General features: G+C 52.6%; 7 protein-coding genes across 7 annotated transcripts; 3 read left to right on the top strand and 4 right to left on the bottom strand.

Moving 5' to 3' along the window:
• Window positions 1–1,172: 1,172 nt before the first annotated feature.
• SOD2_1 (Manganese/iron superoxide dismutase) lies at window positions 1,173–1,907 on the top strand (the record flags this gene model as incomplete). Its single annotated transcript, XM_083193092.1, has 3 exons — window positions 1,173–1,178; window positions 1,265–1,707; window positions 1,733–1,907. 3 exons carry the CDS (start codon window positions 1,173–1,175, stop codon window positions 1,905–1,907), a joined length of 624 nt encoding a protein of 207 aa, XP_083052149.1.
• Window positions 1,908–6,500: 4,593 nt separating this feature from the next.
• Window positions 6,501–7,435, top strand: ACO1O0_003645 (uncharacterized protein; the record flags this gene model as incomplete). The annotated part of the gene is made up of 2 exons (XM_083193091.1): window positions 6,501–7,280; window positions 7,349–7,435. The coding sequence occupies 2 exons, from the start codon at window positions 6,501–6,503 to the stop codon at window positions 7,433–7,435; spliced, it is 867 nt and encodes a 288-aa protein (XP_083052148.1).
• A 2,463-nt stretch (window positions 7,436–9,898) lies between these two features.
• Window positions 9,899–10,246, bottom strand: ACO1O0_003644 (uncharacterized protein; the record flags this gene model as incomplete). Its single annotated transcript, XM_083193090.1, has 1 exon — window positions 9,899–10,246. One exon carries the CDS (start codon window positions 10,244–10,246, stop codon window positions 9,899–9,901), a length of 348 nt encoding a protein of 115 aa, XP_083052147.1.
• A 4,876-nt stretch (window positions 10,247–15,122) lies between these two features.
• ACO1O0_003643 (meiotically up-regulated gene 113-domain-containing protein) lies at window positions 15,123–16,418 on the top strand (the record flags this gene model as incomplete). Its single annotated transcript, XM_083193089.1, is given in 2 exon segments — window positions 15,123–15,340; window positions 15,356–16,418. The coding sequence occupies 2 exon segments, from the start codon at window positions 15,123–15,125 to the stop codon at window positions 16,416–16,418; spliced, it is 1,281 nt and encodes a 426-aa protein (XP_083052146.1).
• Window positions 16,419–17,172: 754 nt separating this feature from the next.
• Window positions 17,173–17,938, bottom strand: ACO1O0_003642 (fungal specific transcription factor domain-containing protein; the record flags this gene model as incomplete). Its single annotated transcript, XM_083193088.1, has 2 exons — window positions 17,173–17,642; window positions 17,932–17,938. The coding sequence occupies 2 exons, from the start codon at window positions 17,936–17,938 to the stop codon at window positions 17,173–17,175; spliced, it is 477 nt and encodes a 158-aa protein (XP_083052145.1).
• A 99-nt stretch (window positions 17,939–18,037) lies between these two features.
• ACO1O0_003641 (fungal specific transcription factor domain-containing protein) lies at window positions 18,038–19,167 on the bottom strand (the record flags this gene model as incomplete). Its single annotated transcript, XM_083193087.1, has 4 exons — window positions 18,038–18,064; window positions 18,228–18,691; window positions 18,755–18,872; window positions 19,162–19,167. 4 exons carry the CDS (start codon window positions 19,165–19,167, stop codon window positions 18,038–18,040), a joined length of 615 nt encoding a protein of 204 aa, XP_083052144.1.
• An 858-nt stretch (window positions 19,168–20,025) lies between these two features.
• Window positions 20,026–21,530, bottom strand: ACO1O0_003640 (cytochrome P450; the record flags this gene model as incomplete). The annotated part of the gene is made up of 4 exons (XM_083193086.1): window positions 20,026–20,346; window positions 20,418–20,918; window positions 20,980–21,395; window positions 21,482–21,530. The coding sequence occupies 4 exons, from the start codon at window positions 21,528–21,530 to the stop codon at window positions 20,026–20,028; spliced, it is 1,287 nt and encodes a 428-aa protein (XP_083052143.1).
• Between the last annotated feature and the right edge of the window lie 486 nt (window positions 21,531–22,016).

The raw sequence follows: 22,016 nt of genomic DNA, 5'->3' as shown, positions 1-22,016 counted from the left end.
GGAAGACGCCACAGTCAGAGACGTCAGAGCGCAGGTCGTCGTCCGTGGTGCTGAGTGACGACGCGTTAACTGGGGGTCCTCGTTGTAGAAGACGGACGGTGATATACTGATGGTTACTGGATAATGACATGGGGTTCCGGCAGCGAAGTAGGGCCGTTCTCGCCGGTCGGCGTGAGTCGCATACGGGTTGCACTGCAGCTCTCTAGCCTACCTGGAGTGTAAAAGACAAGTTCGGCAGCTAGTGGATGTAGAGCGTGGTTGGAGTTTGAAGGCCTGAGAGCCGCTACGGCGCCTGCGGGTGGCCGACTCGTAGTCTTGGGGCCGCACATTGTGCTTGTACTGCTTTAGGATGGATTCTGAGGTAGGGGGGTCTAAGAGCAATATTTGGATCGCGAAATACTATTAGTAGGTGAGGGGAGGTAGGCATAGGTCAGTACTAGGTAGCCGTGAGAATCCGATTGGTATGTCGCCCAGTTAAATATTGAAGCTCTGTGTGTCCATCTAGGTACGGGGAAAAGGGAAAACACGACCGTACGATTTAGACAACTGCTCTCCTGGGGAACCTTGATAGCCCCAATCCAACCAATCGCAGCCAACCAAACACAAGCCCCGCTTCCACATCTGGAAATCGGGCGGATGAATCATCATCATAGATGAGCAGGTTTGAGGGGGAATGCTCCAGATGACATTTGTCATTCGTGTCCCATTCAAATGGGCAGACCGGGATTTCTGCAGTCCTGATAGTCCCTGGTGGTAGATCAAGAAATGCGCGGCAAAGCAGATTGGATAGCATTCATTGAATAGAACGGCAAATTTCGACGGAGCACTTGTCAGATGTTGCTCTCGTGACCAACTGTATCAGTTGGTTGTACGATGAACTTTAGCTAAGTGGCGCGCCACCATGCCATTATTCGACGTGCTGAATCGACTTGGATATTTCCAAGCCTCACCAGCCTCTTACCGGCTACCGGACAACTTGTGCATCGGTGGCGCTCGCCGAACTACTGGTCTCAACGTCATCTTAGATCATGCCATGCATGTCTACATATTAGCTCCTCCTCCATATCCTCTCACATCGGCTTCACTCTCTACAATCACCACAACATCTCCCACAACATCTCCCAGCCAGTATTCTTCACGCACACAAGAACCGCTGATTTCTGCACACCAAAATGTCCGTTGGAACGTACAGCCTCCCGGTGCTGCCGTACGCCTACAATGTATGTCGTGTCTTCCACGTGGAATCTGCTGCTAAACAGACCAGGCTCTTGAGCCCAGCATCTCGGCCCAGATCATGGAGCTGCACCACGGCAAGCACCATCAGACCTATGTCAACAACCTGAACATCGCCCTCAAGTCTTACGCAAACGCCACCTCTAACAACGACATCACCCAGCAGATTGCCCTCCAGTCTTCCATTAGGTTCAACGGCGGCGGCCACATCAACCACTCGCTTTTCTGGGAGAATCTTGCTCCCGCCACCTCCCCCGATGCAAACCCGGACAGCGCCCCCAAGCTCGTCGGCGCCATCAAGAGCACGTGGGGCAGCCTCGACGCCTTCAAGGGCCACTTTAACAAGGCTCTTCTTGGCCTGCAGGGGAGCGGCTGGGGCTGGCTTGTCAAGGACGCGCAGGGTCTGCGCATCATCACCACCAAGGACCAGGACCCTGTTGTCGGCGGCGAGGTCCCCATCTTTGGCGTTGACATGTGGGAGCACGCATACTACCTCCAGGCGAGTTCAGGCATATCCCGCTGTCATGGAGCATCAACTAAACATGGCGCAGTATCTCAACGGCAAGGCCGCTTACGTGGAGAATATCTGGAGCGTCATCAACTGGAAGACAGCAGAGACTCGCTTCAACGGTGGTGCAGCCGATGCCTTCAAGGTCCTCAAGGCCTCGATCTGAAATTTTGGACGCCTAGCAATGCGCAATGAAATAAGGCTTGGACAAAGTCGATGAAAGGGAACAAACAGGTCTATAAATTGAAAGTACTACTAGCTACTAGTAGTTTCTCTGGTAATGAAATAATCACCTTCCGTATTGTTTATATTCTCCGCACGCCTATTTTCAAGTTGATGCCAGTCTAAACTCGGGTCTCCAACGAAGATGCAGAGACGACATGTCGTCTAGGAAGGAGGGAGGCCTGAGGATTATGCCAACTCTGGTTCTCCTCGAGTCTGTCCAACTTGAAGCTGGCAATGCTCGTAGCACCTTGCTTAGTGCGGCGGTTTTCCATTTCACGGCTGTAGCTGACTGCTTTCTAGTTCTAAGCGATTTAGGGCGAACGTGCATAACGCTCCTCAATGACCATGATGCCGCAAAAGACACCAAGTAGCCCTCGAATCCAATCTCATTAACATGCCAGTGGATCCGTAGCCACCCTTTCTTCGTCTCCTGGCTTGAGAAGGGCACCGGTGCTCTTCTCTGGTTGACTAATAAGAATAAGAACCTAAAGATATTATCTCCGTCATTGAATATACTACCACGGCAACGTCGGCGGTATTCTTTGGGTAATCCTTGCCGGTTAAAATAACATGGCTATACAAACGACAACTCTATCAAGGCTATTGCTAGACTGTGTAGGTGCGAAGACAACTACATACTGCGTGCATGGAGTACGTATCTGTGATTATAGACCGCTATGTTTCATGACTACTTTTCGTCTCTTACTTAGTCGAGTTTCCTTGAGGAGTGGCTGCCTCAGTATACATCCATGGAAGTCGATCATGAACACTCGACTACGCTCTTCGTTCCAAAGAACGTTCTCAATGCGCATATCGTCGTGCTGGACCCCTAAAGCCTCGATTTCTAGATTCGACCTCTGGATCTCCTCTTCGATCCATGGCTTCAGCTCCTTTGACGTTATGCTTTCCCCTCCCCAGCCAATTACAAGCATGTGGCGGATCTGTCCTGCCCCATGGAGGAAGTAGGTCTTTTTCAAGTTGATTGCGCCCAGGAAGACAGGTACCACGAGTCCTTGAACTTGTTTAAGGACCTTATATACTTCGACTTCGCGTGAAACCGTATTCCACCGTTCTGACGTAGTTCCTTTGCCAATGATTGTATAGCCGTATCTGGCACATGTCAATTTGAACAGGGCACCGTAGCCCCCGCAAATCCCGAGGGGCGAGCATCGGTCGATGTTTTCGTCCAGTTGTGCTTTGAGTAAGCCCACCAAGCTCTCCGAATTGATCAGGTGATTGGGACTATGGCTACTCTGTCGATGCATTAGCACATTTGGGCAACTGTCGTCTAAGACGCCTCTAGATTGCAGCCCCCGTAAACACCGCTGCGTGCAAAACTCCGCGCCACGGCATTGGGGCTGGGTACCTTGGCCATTCCCAGTCTCCTGCTGACGAGCCGCTCGTTGGGAAGACGGGGAAGAAGATGCAACTTGGCTGAATCCCCGCTTGCGCCCAGCCGTCTGATCCATTTCTAAACCCGGCGAGTCTCCTGAACGCGTACGGTCGCCACGATCCGAAGGCGCACACTCAGCTTGAGATCTTGTCGGCATTCGGCGATTCGTAGCCGTTGGGGAGTACATGGTAGGCGGCGATGATGGTTGGTACTCCGAAGAACTGGGGTTCAGATTGACGTACCCATCAATGCTATCACAATGCGGAGGAGCCTGTCGTAATTCGTCCGTGGGAATGAGGGAACGGGCATGATCGAAGCTGGTTTCCCAGACATGGAGCTGTGATCGTGCCGAGTTCCGCCACTCTTGGTTACGCAAGGGTAAAAGAGAGCTCATCAGGCAAAGACAAAGCTCCCGGGCTACCGAAGTTTTCGGCTGCTGCATGCTCTGCCAGTCTCCCCCATCGATTTCCCTGTTAGGCTCGCAGAGGTAGTAGTACAGCGTGGCCGGATCGTCGTATGGGATATAGAGAAGGACTCGAGTAAGCCCGTTGGTCAAAATCGAGTATGCGCAACCTTCCTGAATCATCGCATCATAAGCCTGGACAACGGCAGAAGTTGCCATCCGCTCTGCATTATATTGAAGTTTCTCCGCTGGATCCGTCGGAATGGTATCTTTCCGCACAAGCTCCTCCCATAACTCCATAGGTCGGAGTCCCGCTCTAAGATTCTCCACTGATAGCTTATGGGGCGGTTTATACTCAACTATAAGGAGAAGAGAGTTGGTATTGCCGTCCACTCGATGGAGACAGAATTGATCAGGTCTCGGGCGACGTACGTCGGATATATAGATAGCGTCAACTTCCGCTTCAGTTTCGCTTAGAGCGTTGGTATGATTATCAAACCAGACGCCATCACCGAGCTTGAATTCGCCTCTAGCCGCGGGGATCTTGCAGAGCTCTGTGATAATGTCGCGAACATGGTCTTCCACGGCGATCCTTTCGTACGTCTCGAGGCCTTGCTCGCTGCTAATGGGCCGGAGGGCGAATCGCCTCGCGAGATCTTCAAGCACAATCAATGGAGCGAAGAGCCGGGCTGGAACCGCCTCATTTGGCTGTAGATATCTGATCACGGACTCGTAGATACCCTGCTGCTGGGAAGAGCAATCTAGCCATGGTCGAAGTCGAGTCGGACAAAATTTTCCTTTGGGCAAAGGAATTGTCCCTGTGGTGGAGCGTGATGGATTTTCGACTTTAAGCGGCCGCGATAGTAGGTCGTGGCAATAGCGAATGAATTCGGGGAATGTCGTCTGTTGATTGCGCTCTCTGTCCCGTCTCCCTTCTTCTTCAGCTCGCTTCCGTCTCTCCTCCTCCTGCTTCCGTCTGTCCTCCTCCTGCTTCCGTCTCTCCTCCTCCTGCTTCCGTCTCTCTACTTCTTGTAGATAGAGTTCTTTGTAGTCTGGTGAGTGGTTGTCGGCCATCGAAGTTGGGATGTTTAGCAATGTGAGTGGAGACGTGATTCTAGAGACGACAGATGCCGTACGAGTCACATCCGGCCCCGGGTTAAGTATCATCCGTAATTTCCAGATAGCAACCAAAATTATAATGCGTTAATAGTACTCCAATATCTCGACGACCTATTAACAGATCTCACTTGCACTACTGCTAGATTTATCTTTCTATGGAGGATTATGTTGGACTTACTTAGCGGCAGTAGATAGGTCGCGGTATGAGTCTGGCAGGCGACACCACTGATCAACCCCCCTTCGACGCTTGGGAAAAGAGAGGCTGGCAGTACAAAACCCGACCTATTAAAACAGACGCCCTGCCAGGGCGTCGAGCCTGATTCAAAACGCTTCAGCGGAGAGTCGGCGCTCATGACGACATCTAAGCACGGGAACGTTAGGCTGCGTTCTCAAGCCATTGGCAGACGAGCGGACCGATCCAAATACAGCGGAGCGACGAGGCCGGAGAGCACTCTCCTTTGCGTGTGGAGGTGGATATGATGAGATAGTCAAGGTACTGAGTCGGCGCGATCGCAGTGCCGAAGCATCGGATGCTTTTGCGATCCCTATATCCGTCACGGAGTGGTCCGGCAGAGATGATTTGGTAAATGAGCTTTTGTCATATAAGATATGATGAAGCTAAGGCATGAACGCTATTTATACAATTTGTAGTGCCCTTGATCTCGTCAGCGGCCCAGGCGCTGGATTTCGCGTTTTTGACCCCCTGACTTTGTCGGGGCTAGCGGCTGACATGATGCTATTCCGAGCTCGCGACATCCACCCCCGGGAGAATATTGATCGGACGATAGGGCTGCATAGACGTCGGACGAATCCGAACCGCCCCCGCGAAATGGGTATTGTTGGTGGATACGGAAACGTGCGGACGAGCTTATATGCATAGTAGTACTAGTTAGGTTGTCAAGATGCATCATCACGCACAATCACCAACTCGGAGACGGACGAGACTCATTGCGCGTTCACGAGGAGGAGCGCCAGAGGAAACAACATCATGGGGTACATAATTCGAAGTACTCAGTACACGTTCATTTCCCCAGGCGTCAAATCTGAGTCAACCCCGTCCAACGCTGAGAACCTGGGAGTGCACAGGGCCACCATCGAGGACGTGCAGAATACTAGCACAGGGAAACGGGTCCTTCAAGGCGCACTTGGACCCCCAAACAGCTGCAGGTACGGATGCAATGGGGGTGTGCCGTTTGGATGCTCGCCAATAGTCTCAGTAGCTGTTATTGTCGGGGCTCGCAGTACGAAATGGCATTGATGGATATACCTGTTTTGGAAACCCACCCCTGTCCAGTCGTCCCGCCCCAGCGTCACTATGGCCAATGCCGCTGTCGAAGTTGCGCATTGACACAGAGGCTGAGTCGATCCAGACCAGTCGATGGATGGCCAGGACAGGCCCAAATGTCCCAGACCATATGCTGGAATGGAAACAAGAGCGAAGGGGGGGCATTGAAAAGACAAGGGCGACCTCCTAGAACCAATCCTCGTGAGAGTTTCTGCAACTGAACTCCTAATATTGTCCATTTTGTCTTCAATAGTCTTTTGTCTCTGTTTCAACCACATCTATTTGTCCTGACACCAACCGAATCACTTACACGCCCCGTACTTCGGTCTTGGCAATGCATCTCACCCAGCTTCTGGCCGCCTTGGCCTCCCTCGCTGCCGTCGCCGAGGCCTGGAATGCGCCTACGTATAGCGGCTACACACGCAACTTCAACGCCAACTTTGTTGGCAAGAAGGGCTACCAGCCCACCAAGGAGAACTGGAACATCATCACCGGCGACGCCAACGACAACAATGAGTTCCAGCGCTGGACCAACAGCAAGAGCAACCTGCAGTTCAGCGGCGAGGGCACCCTGCAGATCACGCCCTTGCGTTCCACCACGGCGCCCAAGGGATGGACGTCGGCCCGCATCGAAAGCAAGTACCTCGTGTCGCCCAAGGCCGGGCGCATCACTCGCGTAGAGGCCGCCGTGCGCATGGCTGGCACGCCCTCCAGCAAGAAGCAGGGCATCTGGCCTGCCTTCTGGATGATGGGCGACTCGTGCCGCAAGGGTACCGCCGTCTGGCCCGCCTGTGGCGAGATCGATATTGCCGAGAACATCAATGGCGAGGCCAAGTCTCATGCTGTCGTCCACTGCGACAAGTATCCTGAAGGCGCCTGCAAGGAGCCCGTCGGCCTCGTCACAACCACGCCGATCGATAACAAGTTCCACACCTGGCGCCTCGACTTCAACCGCCGTGGCTCAGACTGGAAGAATCAGAGCCTCACCTGGTACAAGGACGGTGTGGAGTTCCATTCTGTCACGGGCGCCCAGGTCAATAATGCCGATGCCTGGGCTACGCTGTGCGCTGAGCCCCTGTACTTTATCCTCAACGTCTCTGTCGGCGGCAACTGGGTATGTGTTCTATGTTTCCCTCGCTCAATATTACTCGCGATGGATATAATGCTAACAAACTATGGCAGCCCGGCCCACCCAACTCTGCCACTACTCAAGGTGCTGGTAGCATGATGGAGGTTGGCTACGTCGCCGTTTACACGTCGAATGCTTAGAGCGATAAATTAGGCTAGGAGATATTGGCCGTGTTTAGCGGATATAAAACGGTAGCGTACCAAATTTTCATTTTTGGATTAGACATTATTAGCACTTAGAAGGCTGGGTAATTCATAATACATAATTATTGAGAATTCAAATGGCATTGGGGAATCTACAACGTAGGCGTGTGCATGGCTCCTTGCAACCGTCGGGTCTTCTTTTGTTGATCTCTTGATTGCACACATCCCAACATGCCAAATTAATACATTTACCTCGGTGGGACATATTAAACTAAAGGCTGTTCTCTTGGGAACCTTTTTTTCTCCGACGTATACCGCAAAACGTCGTTTAATCCTCGATATTCGTGGCAAAAGTACTTGCGCACCTGGCCAGCTGGGGGATATTTTGCCGGCATTGGGCCCCAGAATTTTGGTACTTGGGACACAGATGCACGATTGGCACCCTGAATCGGCTTTATCCATGATCGGAGCCGATTAAGTCTTTAATGGCGTCTGTGGGGGGTGTGAGGCGGGAAGGAAATGTGTGTCGACGGCGGGGGGGCCAACGAGGCGTTTCTGCATGTCGCGCAAAACGAGCTTCCGTCTCCCCCAGGCACCCGGAGGACGAACACGTCCCATATGCATGTTCTTTGTTCTCTAACTCTATGGATACGGTTACCTCTTCAGGAGTTTCATGTTTTCAAGGTCCGGCCTGCCTCCTGTCTGAAATCTTGAGATCTAGGCTTATATCCGTACAGGTGGTCAGAAAGAACAAGGTATGTATGCACACATACGGCGGCACGGATACGCAATACTAAAACACCAGTACGTGCTAAATATATATCCCATGCCTCATTAAGTGGAGCGAACCGGGTTGGGACACAGGCGCGGTGGATCAACGGCCGGCCTTAGCCATGTTGCTCTTCCGCCCCCTAATTACCCCTTGTGTACAGATGACTCCGTACCGTGATGATGGACGTCTCGGTGACACTGCCATTGGAAAAGAGGTCTCTAAGCCGTGCTTTGTCAGTTCGAGACCCTAGGCTATTCATAGGTAACATTCAAGCATTCTAGCCCCTCGCCCAACTCATGTTGTTGTTCTGTAATATCACATCAGCGGGTGAGACACTTACGATTCTCGGGTAAGTATTCGTATACGACTGTCCATAAAACACCGTCTAAGCTACCCGTACACCCCGATAAGCTGCGCCAGGCAGCACGTATTGTCTCACTCCTTGCTTCTTCGGCTGCCACCCTCAGAGCGAAGACTGCCTCACCTTGAACATTTGGTCCAAGGCAACAGAGTCGTCTCACATAGCTGAGGAGCCCGGGCTCGTCTTCCCCTGTGGTAGCCGCGAGTATGAACGCACCACTTCTCTCGGAGCATCCATTTTGCTAACCAAGATAGGTTTTACTACTAGTAACACTAACAACTACACCTACCTAGAGAATGCTCTCATCAAGAACATCATCGCGGGGTCTGAGGTTGCCTTCAGCCTTGCCCACCACAAGCCAGGTGCCCAGAAGAACAATTGGAATACCGTGGAGGCAGTCGGCTACACCCGCACGGAAGATGTCATGCCCTAGATGCGTGAGTTCGACTGACAGGACATCGAGTGGGTTACTAGGCGGATTCCCCCAGCGCAAAGCTCGAGTGTTCTTTGCACCATAACGGTATTGTTCCTGCCGAAGAAAGTTGTTTATCTGTCCCATCGCCTTCTCGGCCAATACACAGCGAAACCAGTGCGCTCCGGCGTGGACATACTCCAGCCTCGCCGAATAGGACAACACGCGTCTCTAAAACCCAACGAGTGGTGCGTACCAGCGTGAATTTTCTCATGATCTTTGGATCTTCCAAAGATTCCAGCAGCATCTCACCAACTGAGGACCAAGGGGAGCTGACCGGGTTGATGCCTTGGTACTCGTTCAGCGAGAATTCCTGGGACAGACTGACGACCAACCTTGGCTATCCATGTTCGACCCTGAAAATGACTCCTCGGTGCTGCTAGGAAAAGGGAACAGCCAGGAACCAGAGCCTGTACAGCCGTTGCTGTACGAGTACGGGTCACGATGTGACGAAATGTGATGAAGCTGCTACGCGACTCCCACGAACTGTCGAGAGGCTGCTGTAATGACTGGTGTCTGCGACAGGACATTGGTTTCTTCAATCTGCTGTATTTATATAATAGCAGGTTCTAGATTATACAGGGCGATACCATTCTACACATTCGAACATCGGAGTATATCGTACCAAGATGCCACACTCCTCGCCTTACGTCCAACTTCTAACCTCTATGCAGTAGGGAGACTTCATTAAATCAAGTTTATTCCCTCTCTGGGAATTCTACAAGTATCAGCCCCTTTCTAAGTATTCAAACATTTCCTCCTCATCTCAGTAAGCTCATGAAACCTCCAAGCAGGCTTTGTCAAACTCACCAGCCACATTGCGCAGTGCTTGCCCAGACGTAGCACGAGTATTCCTTAAGCGGGAATATCGAACCTGTAGCAACGCCCGTCGGAGCCGCAAAAGTTGGTGCCTTCGCCGCAGCATTCCTTAGCACAGCAACCCACGGCATCCGAGCCGCAGCAGAAGTTCCCGATGGGGCAGAACTTGGGACTCGGGGAAGGGCATTTGGCAGTCTGGGAACCCCTGAGACGTTGCTCGACGCTCTCGCCGGCCGAGGTGCCCGCAAAGGCACCGTTCAGGAGGTCGAGGTTGATCTCTGGGAACTCGATGTCGATAAGGGTGAATTCGTACTCGACATCGTTCACGGGGATTGCTAGGGTGAGAGCCGGGAGAAGGGCGGCGACGAAGAGTGAAAGCTTCATGTTGGTTGTAGGTAAATGGAAGTGTAGTGCTGGCAATGAATTTCTTAAGAACTGCTCAGAAGATGGGGGGGCTGGACCTAGGAGGTGGTATCTGACGGTGCCTTTATAGTCGTGCTAGCCGCCTCGCTTGACATGCGAAGGCATCGTGGACCCATTCGGCTCACGTACTCGTATTTGTTCCTCCACTAATATTATTTGTCAATCAAAGTTAGACCTTATTTATTGGTGGACTGAACGGTGAGGCGTTAATACACGGCTCATCGACTGGGCGCTCGCAAGTCGCGTAACTACGTAGGCAGCTGTCATTGACGGTATCTAGCCATCTCATCACTCAAAGTGTGAAAACCGCAGTGTCACTTATAAGTAGGTATAACCTCAACATCTTTCATGTGACCCTGGGCAAATGGCTCAACGTAATACCGTTACTCCAGATTTCTCTCAAGCCCAATGCCAATGGTCCACGCCCGCGATTTATCGGATCGACTGGATTCATATTCTGTGCCGTCCCGACATACCGTCCCGCACCGACGTACCGTCCCGTTTCGACATACTCAAATAAGGCTGGATCGACATGTACGAGTGCTACATACGTACGAACGCAAGTACTCAGCACTGCACTACTCAAATATTCGTATCCGTACGTACGGACTCCTATGTGTGGATCAATATTACCACAGGAGCCACAAACAGCGGGGTTCCATATGGTGCTCCTGAACTCAATATATTACCGAGTTATTACGATAAAGACAAACTTATTATATCTCAAATAGCATGACTAAACTTGTAATACTCTGTACTTGGCTTCAATCTGTCTGTGCCCTATGCATACCTCCATGAGACCTCCCTCCGTAAGTGAAAGTTGCAGCCGCTTCGGTACGTAAACCGCACCAAGCAACCCCATGTTCGTTACATGTCGACGTATCCCTCCTCAACTCATTATCCCTCTCAGTGAGTTTTGGAACCACACTCACCACTCGCTTTATGTCCCCCAAAATTATTCACATGTCCAATTAAATGATCCTGTAGCAATAGCCGTTGATGCCGCAGAAATAAGGGCCGATGCCGCCACAGCAGGCCCGAGGGCAGCATCCACGGGATTCCCTGTGGCAGCAGCCTCCATGGTAGCACCGGTAGGGATATACATCATCACAGGTGGCAGGGGCTATCCCATTGAGGATGCCCATGGAGGCGCTCTCGTATTCGAAATCCACCGTGTCAAGGTCTACCGCAGGCAGCGGGCCGTCTATGAACTTGTCGCCGGTCGGTTCTACCCCAGCAGCCATGGCGAGGGCGGGGAGGAGGGTGACTGCAAAAACTGCAAACTTCATGTTGGCTACAAGGCAATAGGTGGCACGACTGGGTCGGTGTGATGTGATCCTCTAGATGAGATGATTTGGAGCTGCTGAGAAGATTGAAATATCCAGGACAGATGGCTTCCGGCGGTGTTCTTATAGCCATTATTATCCTACCCCGCCGAACCATAAAGACATCACTCCGTTTAATGCGACACGCGCTATTTCCTAGTTCATGTTAGATGTTAGTCTCTGCCAGGCCAGTGGAGGGGCATTTGCACTGCCAAGTGTTCCAAAGGTACATGTACAGAACAAACCGTCTCTCTATAACGTGGGCTTAATTTATTGGTCAAGTGATCCCAATTCGCCCATGTAGGTTTCATCGACACGACACTTATACTGCTGGGAGGTGATCAGACAGACTGTCATTGAAGGCATTAGTAAGAGCATATGTACGAATAAGCCAGTCTGACAACCTCAACAGTCGGCACGGCACACAATACGAGACATGCCGACCAACAACACCGAACAAGGCCTCAGAGGTGCTGGAATGAGAAGACAGACGTTCAAAGCTTGCAAGAATAGGGATTTGTTCATCATTGAGCCATTTATCCGTGTTCAGAACCTGTCCTCGTACTTCTAACGAACTGCACGCGTGCTAAATGTCAGAACGACATATGCTACATACTCCGTATGAGGTACCCCAATGGTTAATGACCAGGGCTGTGTTGATAGAGGAACTCTAAACATATATTGCCTCAGTATGTGACCAGCTCCATCCAGACCAGAGAAGGGGTACTTGATTTGAGGTCAAGTTATCTCGGTGACGTTCCGCGGCTACAATCCCAACCCTCCAGCATCTCCATATAATTCATCCATAATTCAAGTTATTGCTAATTTGGTGACCATAATCCATGATCCTATTTTCAAGCCTCTACATTTGGTCAGTATACGTTTTAATTGTCCCAGCATCAAGGCCATCAAACTCACCCGTGCAGTACCCTCGGTCAGAACAGACATGTATCCGGGCCCAGTTAATAAATAGTCTTGTAACAACGCCCGTCCTTACCTCCGCAGTAGTCAGCCTCAGGGCAGCACTCGGCAGGGCAGCAAGACATGGCGTTAGGGCCGCAGCAGAACCCAAACTTGCAATACTGGGGGCGTGAGGGCTCGCAGGCATTCACGTTGCCGTGGAAGGCCTGGAGGATGTTATCCAATGCCTCGTTGCCGGTATCAAAGGCCTTGAACTTCTGCAGTTTGGTGACCGGCAAGCCCCCTGGTGGACCTATGATCACTTTCGGTGGAATTTTGGCGGACATGGTGAGAACGGGGAGGAAGCTGGCGACGAAGAGTGTGGGCTTCATGTTGGATATAATAGACCAATGATGTGAGCCTGCCGATTCAGTTTGGTACCGGGTTTGGATCAGTTGAGAAGAGAGAGCCGAAAGAGGGGCATCCAATGGTGCTCTTATAAATGTTGAATGTTGTCGTCCAGCTTACCCGCTCCGTAGCGAACCCATCGTAGACGTCAATGTTGGTTAGCACAGAGCTCCAGTGTGGTCAGCCATTGTCCCTCAAAAGACCACCAGCTGGCTGGAGTTTGCGCTCAAACCGCCTTGACACAAGTGTGATCATTGCGCTCCCTGCGCCCAGAGTAAACGACAAGACGCTTTCTACGTACGCATATAATAAGGTATTAATATGCAAGGCTCTGAGCAAGACTCCCCATTGGCGTCAGTTATCGAGGGAGGATCTTATCAAGGTACGACTACGGGGCACCGCCAGCTAAGGAAAACAAATAGGCTAACAGGGTTAAGTAGGAAATATTATATTCTCTTGAAAGTTCTTTTCGTGCTCAGAGCAAGAACATCATCTCATCCCAGCCCATGTGTTTATATGACTCCTCAAATCAACCCAGATTTCTGGCGGCTTGTACGGCGTACCCCGCCTCACGTGAGAATACGACATGGCCCGTGTAAGCCACTTGAATGGTTAGACATGCATACTCACACCAGCCCTTGGGCAAGAGCCGGTACGTATTGGTTGATGGGAAGGACCGTCCAGTAAAACTCGTTTAGGTTGAGGGGAGCCTAACACACATCAGGCCATCCCATCAAAGTGTACCTTACAGTAAGCCGCTGGAGCCCTTTGTCTTAATATGCCCTCCATGACCGCATATGAGAAATCATGATGCCGATGAGCAGCCTCAAATCCGATGAGAATGTACGCCTAAAAATACCTGGCGCTCAATGGTCAGGCCACTCCAGTTGGACGACCCGAACTCCGCGTATTGGCACGCTGGGAGGGTGAGTGTGGCAATCACCGGCTGCAAGGGGCCACGCCACGTTCATGGAGGGGGCGCCAGTCACTGCACGGTCGCCTGGTCTCGTATCCCATACTTGCGCCTGGGCTGGGCCTCCAAGACGTTGATTGGAAAAGGCTGTCCCGGCGAGTACCGACGTGCGCCTCGGGGAAGCACAATGTGCTTGGACATGGCTGAACCTCTGCCATTCCGACTGCATGTAATACTCATCGAAGTAAAGAGGGAGGAGCCTCGGGTTTTCTGAGGCAAACTAAAAACCTCAAAATTGTAGAGTTGAACATTCAAATTCATGGTTGTAGGATAGGAGCCCAATCCAAGATCTTGATACACATACCACAGGTGTTAAGTTGTAGATGTCACTCTCAGTGTTTAATACGCCGCGCCTGCTTATAGAAATGCATTGTATATAAAAATAAACCTTGAAACCGAAAGATTTTCTCCGATAGACTGGTTTAAGGCTAAAAATTTGGGATTCAAGGCCTATGGCATTTTCTCGAGCATAAGGCGACATCTGGCTAGGTCGGAGGGGGTGAAGTCGCCTCGGGGTATCTTACTCGTACCATAAAGTAGGTAGGGTGTAGGGTAGCAACTGGGGCGTATGGAACAGCATATACCAGTCGTTCCAACTGCAGTATCAGGGGCATTTCATCTGTTTTCAGCTTGGTTCAGAGACTGTTCACGTTGGGTTTTGTCTATCCTGTTTGCTGGGGAGAAGTCACCATTGGGCCAAGGGCCGGTAGTTGAGATGTGGAGCGCTCAGGAGAGGATGAAACGACAGTCAGTCACATAGGTCTCCGCCTCAGTTTCGTCACTTGGTGGTACTGAAATGACATTTCTTTGGTTCAAATAACAAAAAGGAACAAGATTTTCAGGCACCCTTGACAGGTTTGGTCATCAGTTGGGCCAATTCCTTCAGGCTCTGTTTCCTCGATGGGCAGGAAATATAAGCCCATTGTGCGCCACACATGATCGTGTCGGCATCACAGCCACATATGGCTGGGACTTGGACTCGAGACACGCGACCAACAGGCAACCAAGTGGCCAAGACCCACCACGACCCCAGCCTCACTTCGTCACCGCTGGTGAATCAACGATGTGAATAATGCCACGAGCACAGGCCAGCTGTGCTGGTCGTGTGAGTCAATCATCCAGCATCCGCCTCGGCTTCTGTTTTAACATAATTACCCTCTGCGCCCGGGAGCCCTCGTCCGGTGTCTGCTTCCCAGCAATGTCCCTGCGATAATCACACAATACCGCGACCATGCCCTTCGTCGCCAACACCCCCGAGTCCCGCATGGGCCGCACCGACTCCAAGAACCCCAACTCGACATGTCGTGGCATCACCTCCTCTGGCCGTCCATGCCGTCGTCCTCTCGCGGCTGATCCCGCCACTCTGTCCCCGCCCTCTCGACGTCCCCGAACCCCTGATCCACGCGACGAGAGCCTCTACTGCTGGCAGCACAGAGAACAAGCCAGCCTGTCGGCACATTCAAGTCCCGGGCCGCGAGCAACCGCCACGCCTATCCTCGAAACGCGTCCCCGGACGAGTCTCGACACCCTGGCGGATAGACTGGGACTGGTCGATCTCCAGGAGAAGGAGAAACGTAAGGGAGACCGCAGAAGGCGTGATACGCGGCCCAACGGCCGGCATTCCACAGGAGGCAGTCCTCCCCGGAAACACACCCCAAACAAGGACAGAGAGAAGTCCTCGCTGAAGTTCTGCCTGTGCTTCACCATCCCTCTTGACGAGGCACCCGAGCCGGCCCCCGCGAGACCCCAGCCACGCCCCGTCCAGCAGCGTCCGTCGGCCTCCGTCCCCGGCGGCCCGGGACGCAAACCGAAGCTGCCTCACCTTGAACCCTCTTCCGCCGCGTCCCCCGCCAAGAGCTCCCGCAGGTCCAACGCCTCGGAGACGGCTAGGCTTAAGGACCTGATCCCCAACGACGTTGACACGGCCACGGCGTCGGCTCTGCTCGCGGAGCTGGCGCGCCCCCTGGCCGAGTCCGAGGAGCCGGGCTACATCTACATGTTCTGGCTCACACCAGAGACCAAGGGCGCGAAGGGTGCGGCGGGCGCACCCGCGGACGCCGCGAGGGCCATGCTAGCCCCGCCTTCGCCCTCACCACGCTCTAGGCGGGCCAGCGATGTGGTATCGCCCTACGCGGACACGAGCCGTGGCGGGGACAAGAAGACTATGGTTCTCAAGATTGGCCGCGCGGCCAACGTCCAGCGCCGGATGAACCAGTGGCAGCGGCAGTGCGGCCGCGACGTCGAGGTCCTGCGGTACTATCCCTATGTGTCGTCGTCGGCGGCCCCAGATGCCGCGACGACACCGCCCAAGATGGTGCCGCACGTGAAGAGGGTGGAGCGGCTGGTTCACATTGAGCTGTCTGGCAGGGGCCTGCGTGCAGACCGTGGCACGTGCGGCGCGTGTGGGAGGGAGCACAGGGAGTGGTTTGAGGTGGAGGCGTCGAGAGCGGCAGTCAGGCAGGTGGATGGGGTGATTCGGAGGTGGGTGGGGTTCTCGGTAGAGTCTGATGCGAGCCTTGGGGGATAATAGTAGTATAAGTCAGGTGGTGACTGGGTATAATATATTGATTATAATATTTACGTATGATGTTTCCATTGGTGCCATGGCTCCTTTCCACTGCGAGGGGACCTCGTAGAATAGTCCCGGCTGAGGATGTCTTATGGGTACCGGTCGCCCTCGATCCATGCTGCAGTTGGTCACGGCGGAGAGCAAGCAGCTATCGTTTCGCATTTCTAGTTGGTGGCTTCTTGGTGCGGTATGTCACCACCATGGTCCATCTCAAACCCGTTCGTAAATGGGAAGGGCCGAGCGGTGTCAAACATTCTAGGCACAAATGTTGATGACGCTTCCGGCCCAAACATCCCTGGATCTATAAGCTGCCACGCCCACGTGCTGGTTGGAGATAAGGGTAGTAAGGGAGCGGCAGTCCCAGCTGCGGGTGCTGTTGAAACCTATGAGTTAGCAATGTCAAGAGAATGAGATGATGCTAAGCAGCCAGGATGACCACGATGGTGGTTCCATACCATTCAAATCAAACGCATTGACGAGCCGGGAGAGGCTATCCCGACATCGCATAACAGTCTTATTGCCCTTGTCTAACCCCTGCAGGATCTCCATGGCTGAATCTAGCAGGGCTCGTAATTCTGCAATGGTAAAGGCCGACAGCTTTGTGGGGCCAGAGTTTCGCTTGATCAGGAGAACTCCTAAAATTGCGAGTGACGCATTGAATGCTGGACCACAGTTAGCATAATCGAGATGCTTGGATTTTCTTGTTCTGGGATTATTGGGGAACGTTACTGTAATAGCAGGAGAACCACCACGCCCCCAGTATGTTCTGGTCCTTCCGGGATGCTGCCAAGATGTTTTTGCTTGTGTGAAGCACGTCGGTGCACGTGCGGACCAGATCCGTCAGCAAGACAGTCCCCGAATTCCAGAGCCATTTTGACCGGCTCTCGTCGGAGGCTGATGTCACGGAGAGATCGAGGAACTGAGTGATGGTCGGCCGCAGAACCAGTATCCTTGTCCCTAGGTAGCGGAGAGACAACAGGACTCGAAACCGGGTCGTTTCGAGGCAAGGGGGAACGCTGTCAATGGTGTCTGTCGAGGTGATGATCCTTAAGCAGGCAGGAAGGTTATCCTGCCATTGGGCCAGCTTCCAGCAGAGCCGGGAGATTTGTTCCAGTGTGTCACTCACGGGGCGAGTGGTACTGTGGTTGAAGTTCTGGTCGTAGAGCTGGTCCACGACATCACCTATAATATGAGTGATGGACCTTGGCAACAAAGGTTTAGCCCAAACTGGCATACATGAGGTGGGGATGAACTATGGGGATGAAGACATACATGTTAGCGTCGAAATAGGCTAGACTCAACGTGGTGGTGCTGTTGGGAACGTTGCTAAATGCGATGTGCGAGCTGGTCTCGGGCCTCACATGGGACGACGGAATAAGGGGAGGCCGACCATAGGTGACACTCAGCCAGCTGCCAGGACGTTAGCTTTCGAAAATGTTCGGTTTTCTAGGCGCAACAGCATGTCTCTTACCGGTCATTCATGGAGCACACACACCACAGCCGCCTTTGAATCTCCGCATCCAGGGGTGAGAGGGCCTTGGAACCTCTGCAATAGAGCCCAAGCTGGTAAACCCCCTTCACCGCAAGGCTATGGAAGGTCCACACTAGTGAAGAGTACGCTGTGCCCTCGAGATACATCTCCATGAGTAAGAATAATTGGACTGGAAGTGTTAGCACACATTAACATTAGCTATTTGGTGCACAGACCAAAAGAAGAGGAGTCATACCCAATTCTACTGAAAGGCGACCTAACATCTGTGGTTTCACTAGTTCTACGGCTCGTTCAAAGTACATATCTGCACGGCTCGTCCGCTCCAGGGGCGGCGACGTGGGAGTAAGAACGTTGGTCCCGACAGCGAGAAGCATGTTGAGCACACCGAGCCAAGACTTGCGCATCGTCCGCGCGCCATCACTCCGTGCTTTCCGGTACATTTCTAGGAAGGAGTCCTCGTGTATGAAGGGCACCATGAGATTTACCGTGGTGAAGTACACCCGGAGTAGCTCCTCCGCTTCGCTGGGGGACGGCAGCGCAAAGGGCTCCATGGGCCTTGGCTGCTGCACCTTGTTTGGGTTTTCGGCTGCTGGTTTTGTCAGGAGGGCGTTTGCGCCATCAGCCTCAAAGCATGCACTGGGCACATCCATGGGAGGCTGGGGAAGGTAGTCTCCTGGCGTTGCTGCATGGTCCACGCCGCGGACGATGAGCCGCAGGAAAGCCACGTTGGATGAAGGCCCTTGGAGAGAACTTTGTCAGGTCGGTGTTCGAAAAAAGAAATAGGGGTTGAAAGTGCTGTTACCGAAATACTCATCTTCGTCAGCACCGTCCTTGAGGGCGACTGAGCCCATGCCATCTACGACATCGTCCTGGTCCGGAGACCCAATGAGGCCCCAGGTGGTGGTCGTGTGCTGATCTGCCTGCGATGGTGTAGTAGAAGATATGCTCGCGCCGGGGGAGCCGCTACGGCGTGATGGTCTGTCGGATCGCCTGTCCTGTTCCAGGGACTGGATCTTTTGTTCTAGCGCTAGCAACCGTTGTTCAAGGACTGTGTTCTCGGGTTGACTAGGTAAATAGAAATTGAGAATCTATATCAGGGATTATCCAGGGACAGTAGATAATACTGCAGATACTACTCACAGATTAACTGAGCCAGTGCCGGCCGCAATGCTGGCCACTGCGACAGGTTGGCTAGTGGGCTGGTCATACCGGCATGGAAGCTCCATGTCGTGACATGTCGAACATGGCTGACCGCCATCGCACTATCAATATTGCGAGAGGTCGAATATTAGCTGGGGTCTCATTCATATGTTTTAGGGAGGAGAGTGACATACACGAGACTTGCGGATCCGGCACGACCGGCAGGCCATCGATACTCGCTTTCTCTTCATGTTGTTGAGTTGTGAGACATGGCCCGAGTCCCCCCGAGACGGAGTTGACGACACGGGAGGCGGCTCATCCGACATGACGGGGTTGAATGGATGAGAAAAAGGAGGGAGCTGAATGGATGGTGGAGGTTTCGCCTAGGTGCTGGGGGGAATTCACCTCGGGGTTTTCGGAGCTCCAGCAGGTTGGATCTTCCCCGCAAATTGGGGCGGTGACTCCCGGTCCTCTGGGGTCAACGCACCACTGAACGGCCCCCTGAGCAGCCCCACGTGCACACTGGACGCCACTCGTCAAGCGCTGGAAAAGCGCCAAGTTAGGGGGGCAGCCCCTGTAATTCGGCTCCGGACTTCTTCTTTGGCGTGTACTCGTACATAACATGGAGCTCGTGCTGGACAATACATGTATGCTAGGCAGGTACTAGCTAGTAAGAGCAAAGAACACGGTACAATACCTACAAAAGAATGTTATATAATCAAACAACTCTTGATTTCATGATGTGAGGCCTTTTATTATTCCTGATTCCATCTGGAGCGAAAAAGGCGCGGGCGCCGGCTGGGAGTCTCAATGACGAGTTACGGGTAAGGTTATTACCGAATGCTTCATTGTTCATCCCGCTACAATTCGCATCAAGTGTAAAAATGCGAGCCTAGTAATTAGAAACTGCCTATAGCCCTCTGATATTCACAACTAATCACTAGCTATCCCCAGTCGGACATGCATAGGATCGTGAATGACAGCAGTAATAGCTTCGCTCGTGATAATATTCTCTTTGGCCACCTCCTTGGGGTCGAACCGCCTCACGAGCATCGACAGGACAATCTTCTGTTCAATGAGCGACAAATTCTGCCCAATGCATTGCCGAGTCCCCCTCGAGAACGGTTGGAAGTATGCCAGCATCTTGGCCTTTCGCTCCTCGTCAACTAACCATCGCTCGGGATTATAGCTCGTCGGTGATGGGAAGACGGCTTCGTTGTGCAGCAAGTATAGCGGGGAGGAGCTGACAATTTTCTGCGTTTTCGAAATCATTAGACTGGGTTCTTCAAAAAGACATAAGAAATGCCGAGAGATAGATGACCCACCCCAGCAGGAAAATAATGGCCCTTAAACGTCCATCCGCCCTCCGGAACCGTGCGCGGCTGTCTGGTGCGGCTAGGGCTCGAGATCCGGAGGCCTTCTTTGATGCAAGCGTCGAGAAACGGCAGCGTGTCGAGCTCCTCAACTGAGGGTCTGGAGTCGAGACTGGGCACGATAGCCTGGACCTCCTCCTGAAGTTTCCGATATACCGCTGGGAGTTTGACGAGGTGGTGCAGCGTGATGGCCAAGGAAGTCGCCGTGGTGTCGGTGCCCGCCACGATCATGACAATAGCCTCGGAGACAAGGTGCTCTTTTGCCAACTGCGTGTCCTGCTTTTCTGCGGCTGCGATCATGTTGGTGAACATGGTCCAAGTATCCATTGCGTGCATTTTCGCAAATGAGGCCTCGGCCATACGACCCAGCTGAAGGAAGCCATTGGGGATGGCACCTAGATTGTAGCGGCTGGCCAACCGCAAGCCCTCGCGGAGGATGGGGAAATGTTGGAACTGGGTAGGTTGTGTCAGCTTTGTGTCTTGTCGGTCAGAGGGGAGAGAGGGATGAATTTACAAAGGGCACAGAACCAGTTGACCGATCAATGGCTTCAAAGACATCAGACTCAAATGTTTCTACTTTAAGCGCAGCCGTCGATGTCCCAAAGGCAAAATCAGAGATGGTATCTAGCGTCATGCAGCGAAATGCCGGGAACAGAGGGACCTGCTTGCCATCCTTTACCAGCTCACCAATGCGCTCCATCAAGTATGAGGCCTTGTCGTAGATGGACCCACTGTACTGAACAATGTTGGCTCTTGAGAAGGCGTACGAGATCAATCTCTTGTCTTGTGAGTGCTGTTGGCGGTTTCTAATGGTAAAGAGGTTGGGCGCCTGGTCCTCGAAGGGACGGTAAAAGTACTCGGACTTTTGGAACTTGGACTTTTGCCCGTAAATATCGTTGAATGCTTCAATGCCATTGAATGAGATTTCATCTGGTGAGATTCTCATCATGGGCCCTGCATAGTGTTATTGATGATGGACTGGTGTAAGCACACAAGGGAGTAACATTAAGTCGTACCGTATTTCCGATGTAGCTCGAGGATCTCGAAATGGGGGTTTCCCCTCATCTCCACGAGGAAGAGCCATAGCCGTGAGATTCTGGCAAGAGGGGGACCAGGAATAGCCCGTAGAGGGTGGAAAACAACATTGTATATGCAAATGCCAATGGCCCCGACGGCCAACGCTACCAACCCGGATACGAGATGATTTAGATGAAACATGGCGAGCGAGGGGCTTGAGCACGGATTTTGTATGAGTTGATGGCTACATAGTAAAATAGACACGCGCTTTATGTGCACAATAATACCCTTTCCTCCTACACCTTGTTCTACTACATCAGCTCGGGGCTAATCAGGGAGGAGATCTCTATGTCGGGGAGTCCGGGGCCCCGGGGAACAGTTTTCCCCACCTACAAAGTGCCGACTCAACCCCCTGGCTCCGGTAGCGTCCTGTCTCCTCAGTCTTCCCCGACCAGACAATTCCACAGACGCGATATATCCCTCTTGCCCATACCTGGCCTCGTTGGCATTCATTTCCTAGTGTGTCCGTACTAG

The sequence above is a fragment of the Amphichorda felina genome (genome assembly GCF_050947745.1).
Source record: "Amphichorda felina strain 45539 chromosome Unknown scaffold_3, whole genome shotgun sequence".
Classification (NCBI taxonomy): Eukaryota; Fungi; Ascomycota; class Sordariomycetes; order Hypocreales; family Bionectriaceae; genus Amphichorda; species Amphichorda felina.
The sequence above is the reverse complement of the archived record's forward strand: the minus strand, read 5'-3'. Positions and strand labels throughout refer to the sequence as shown.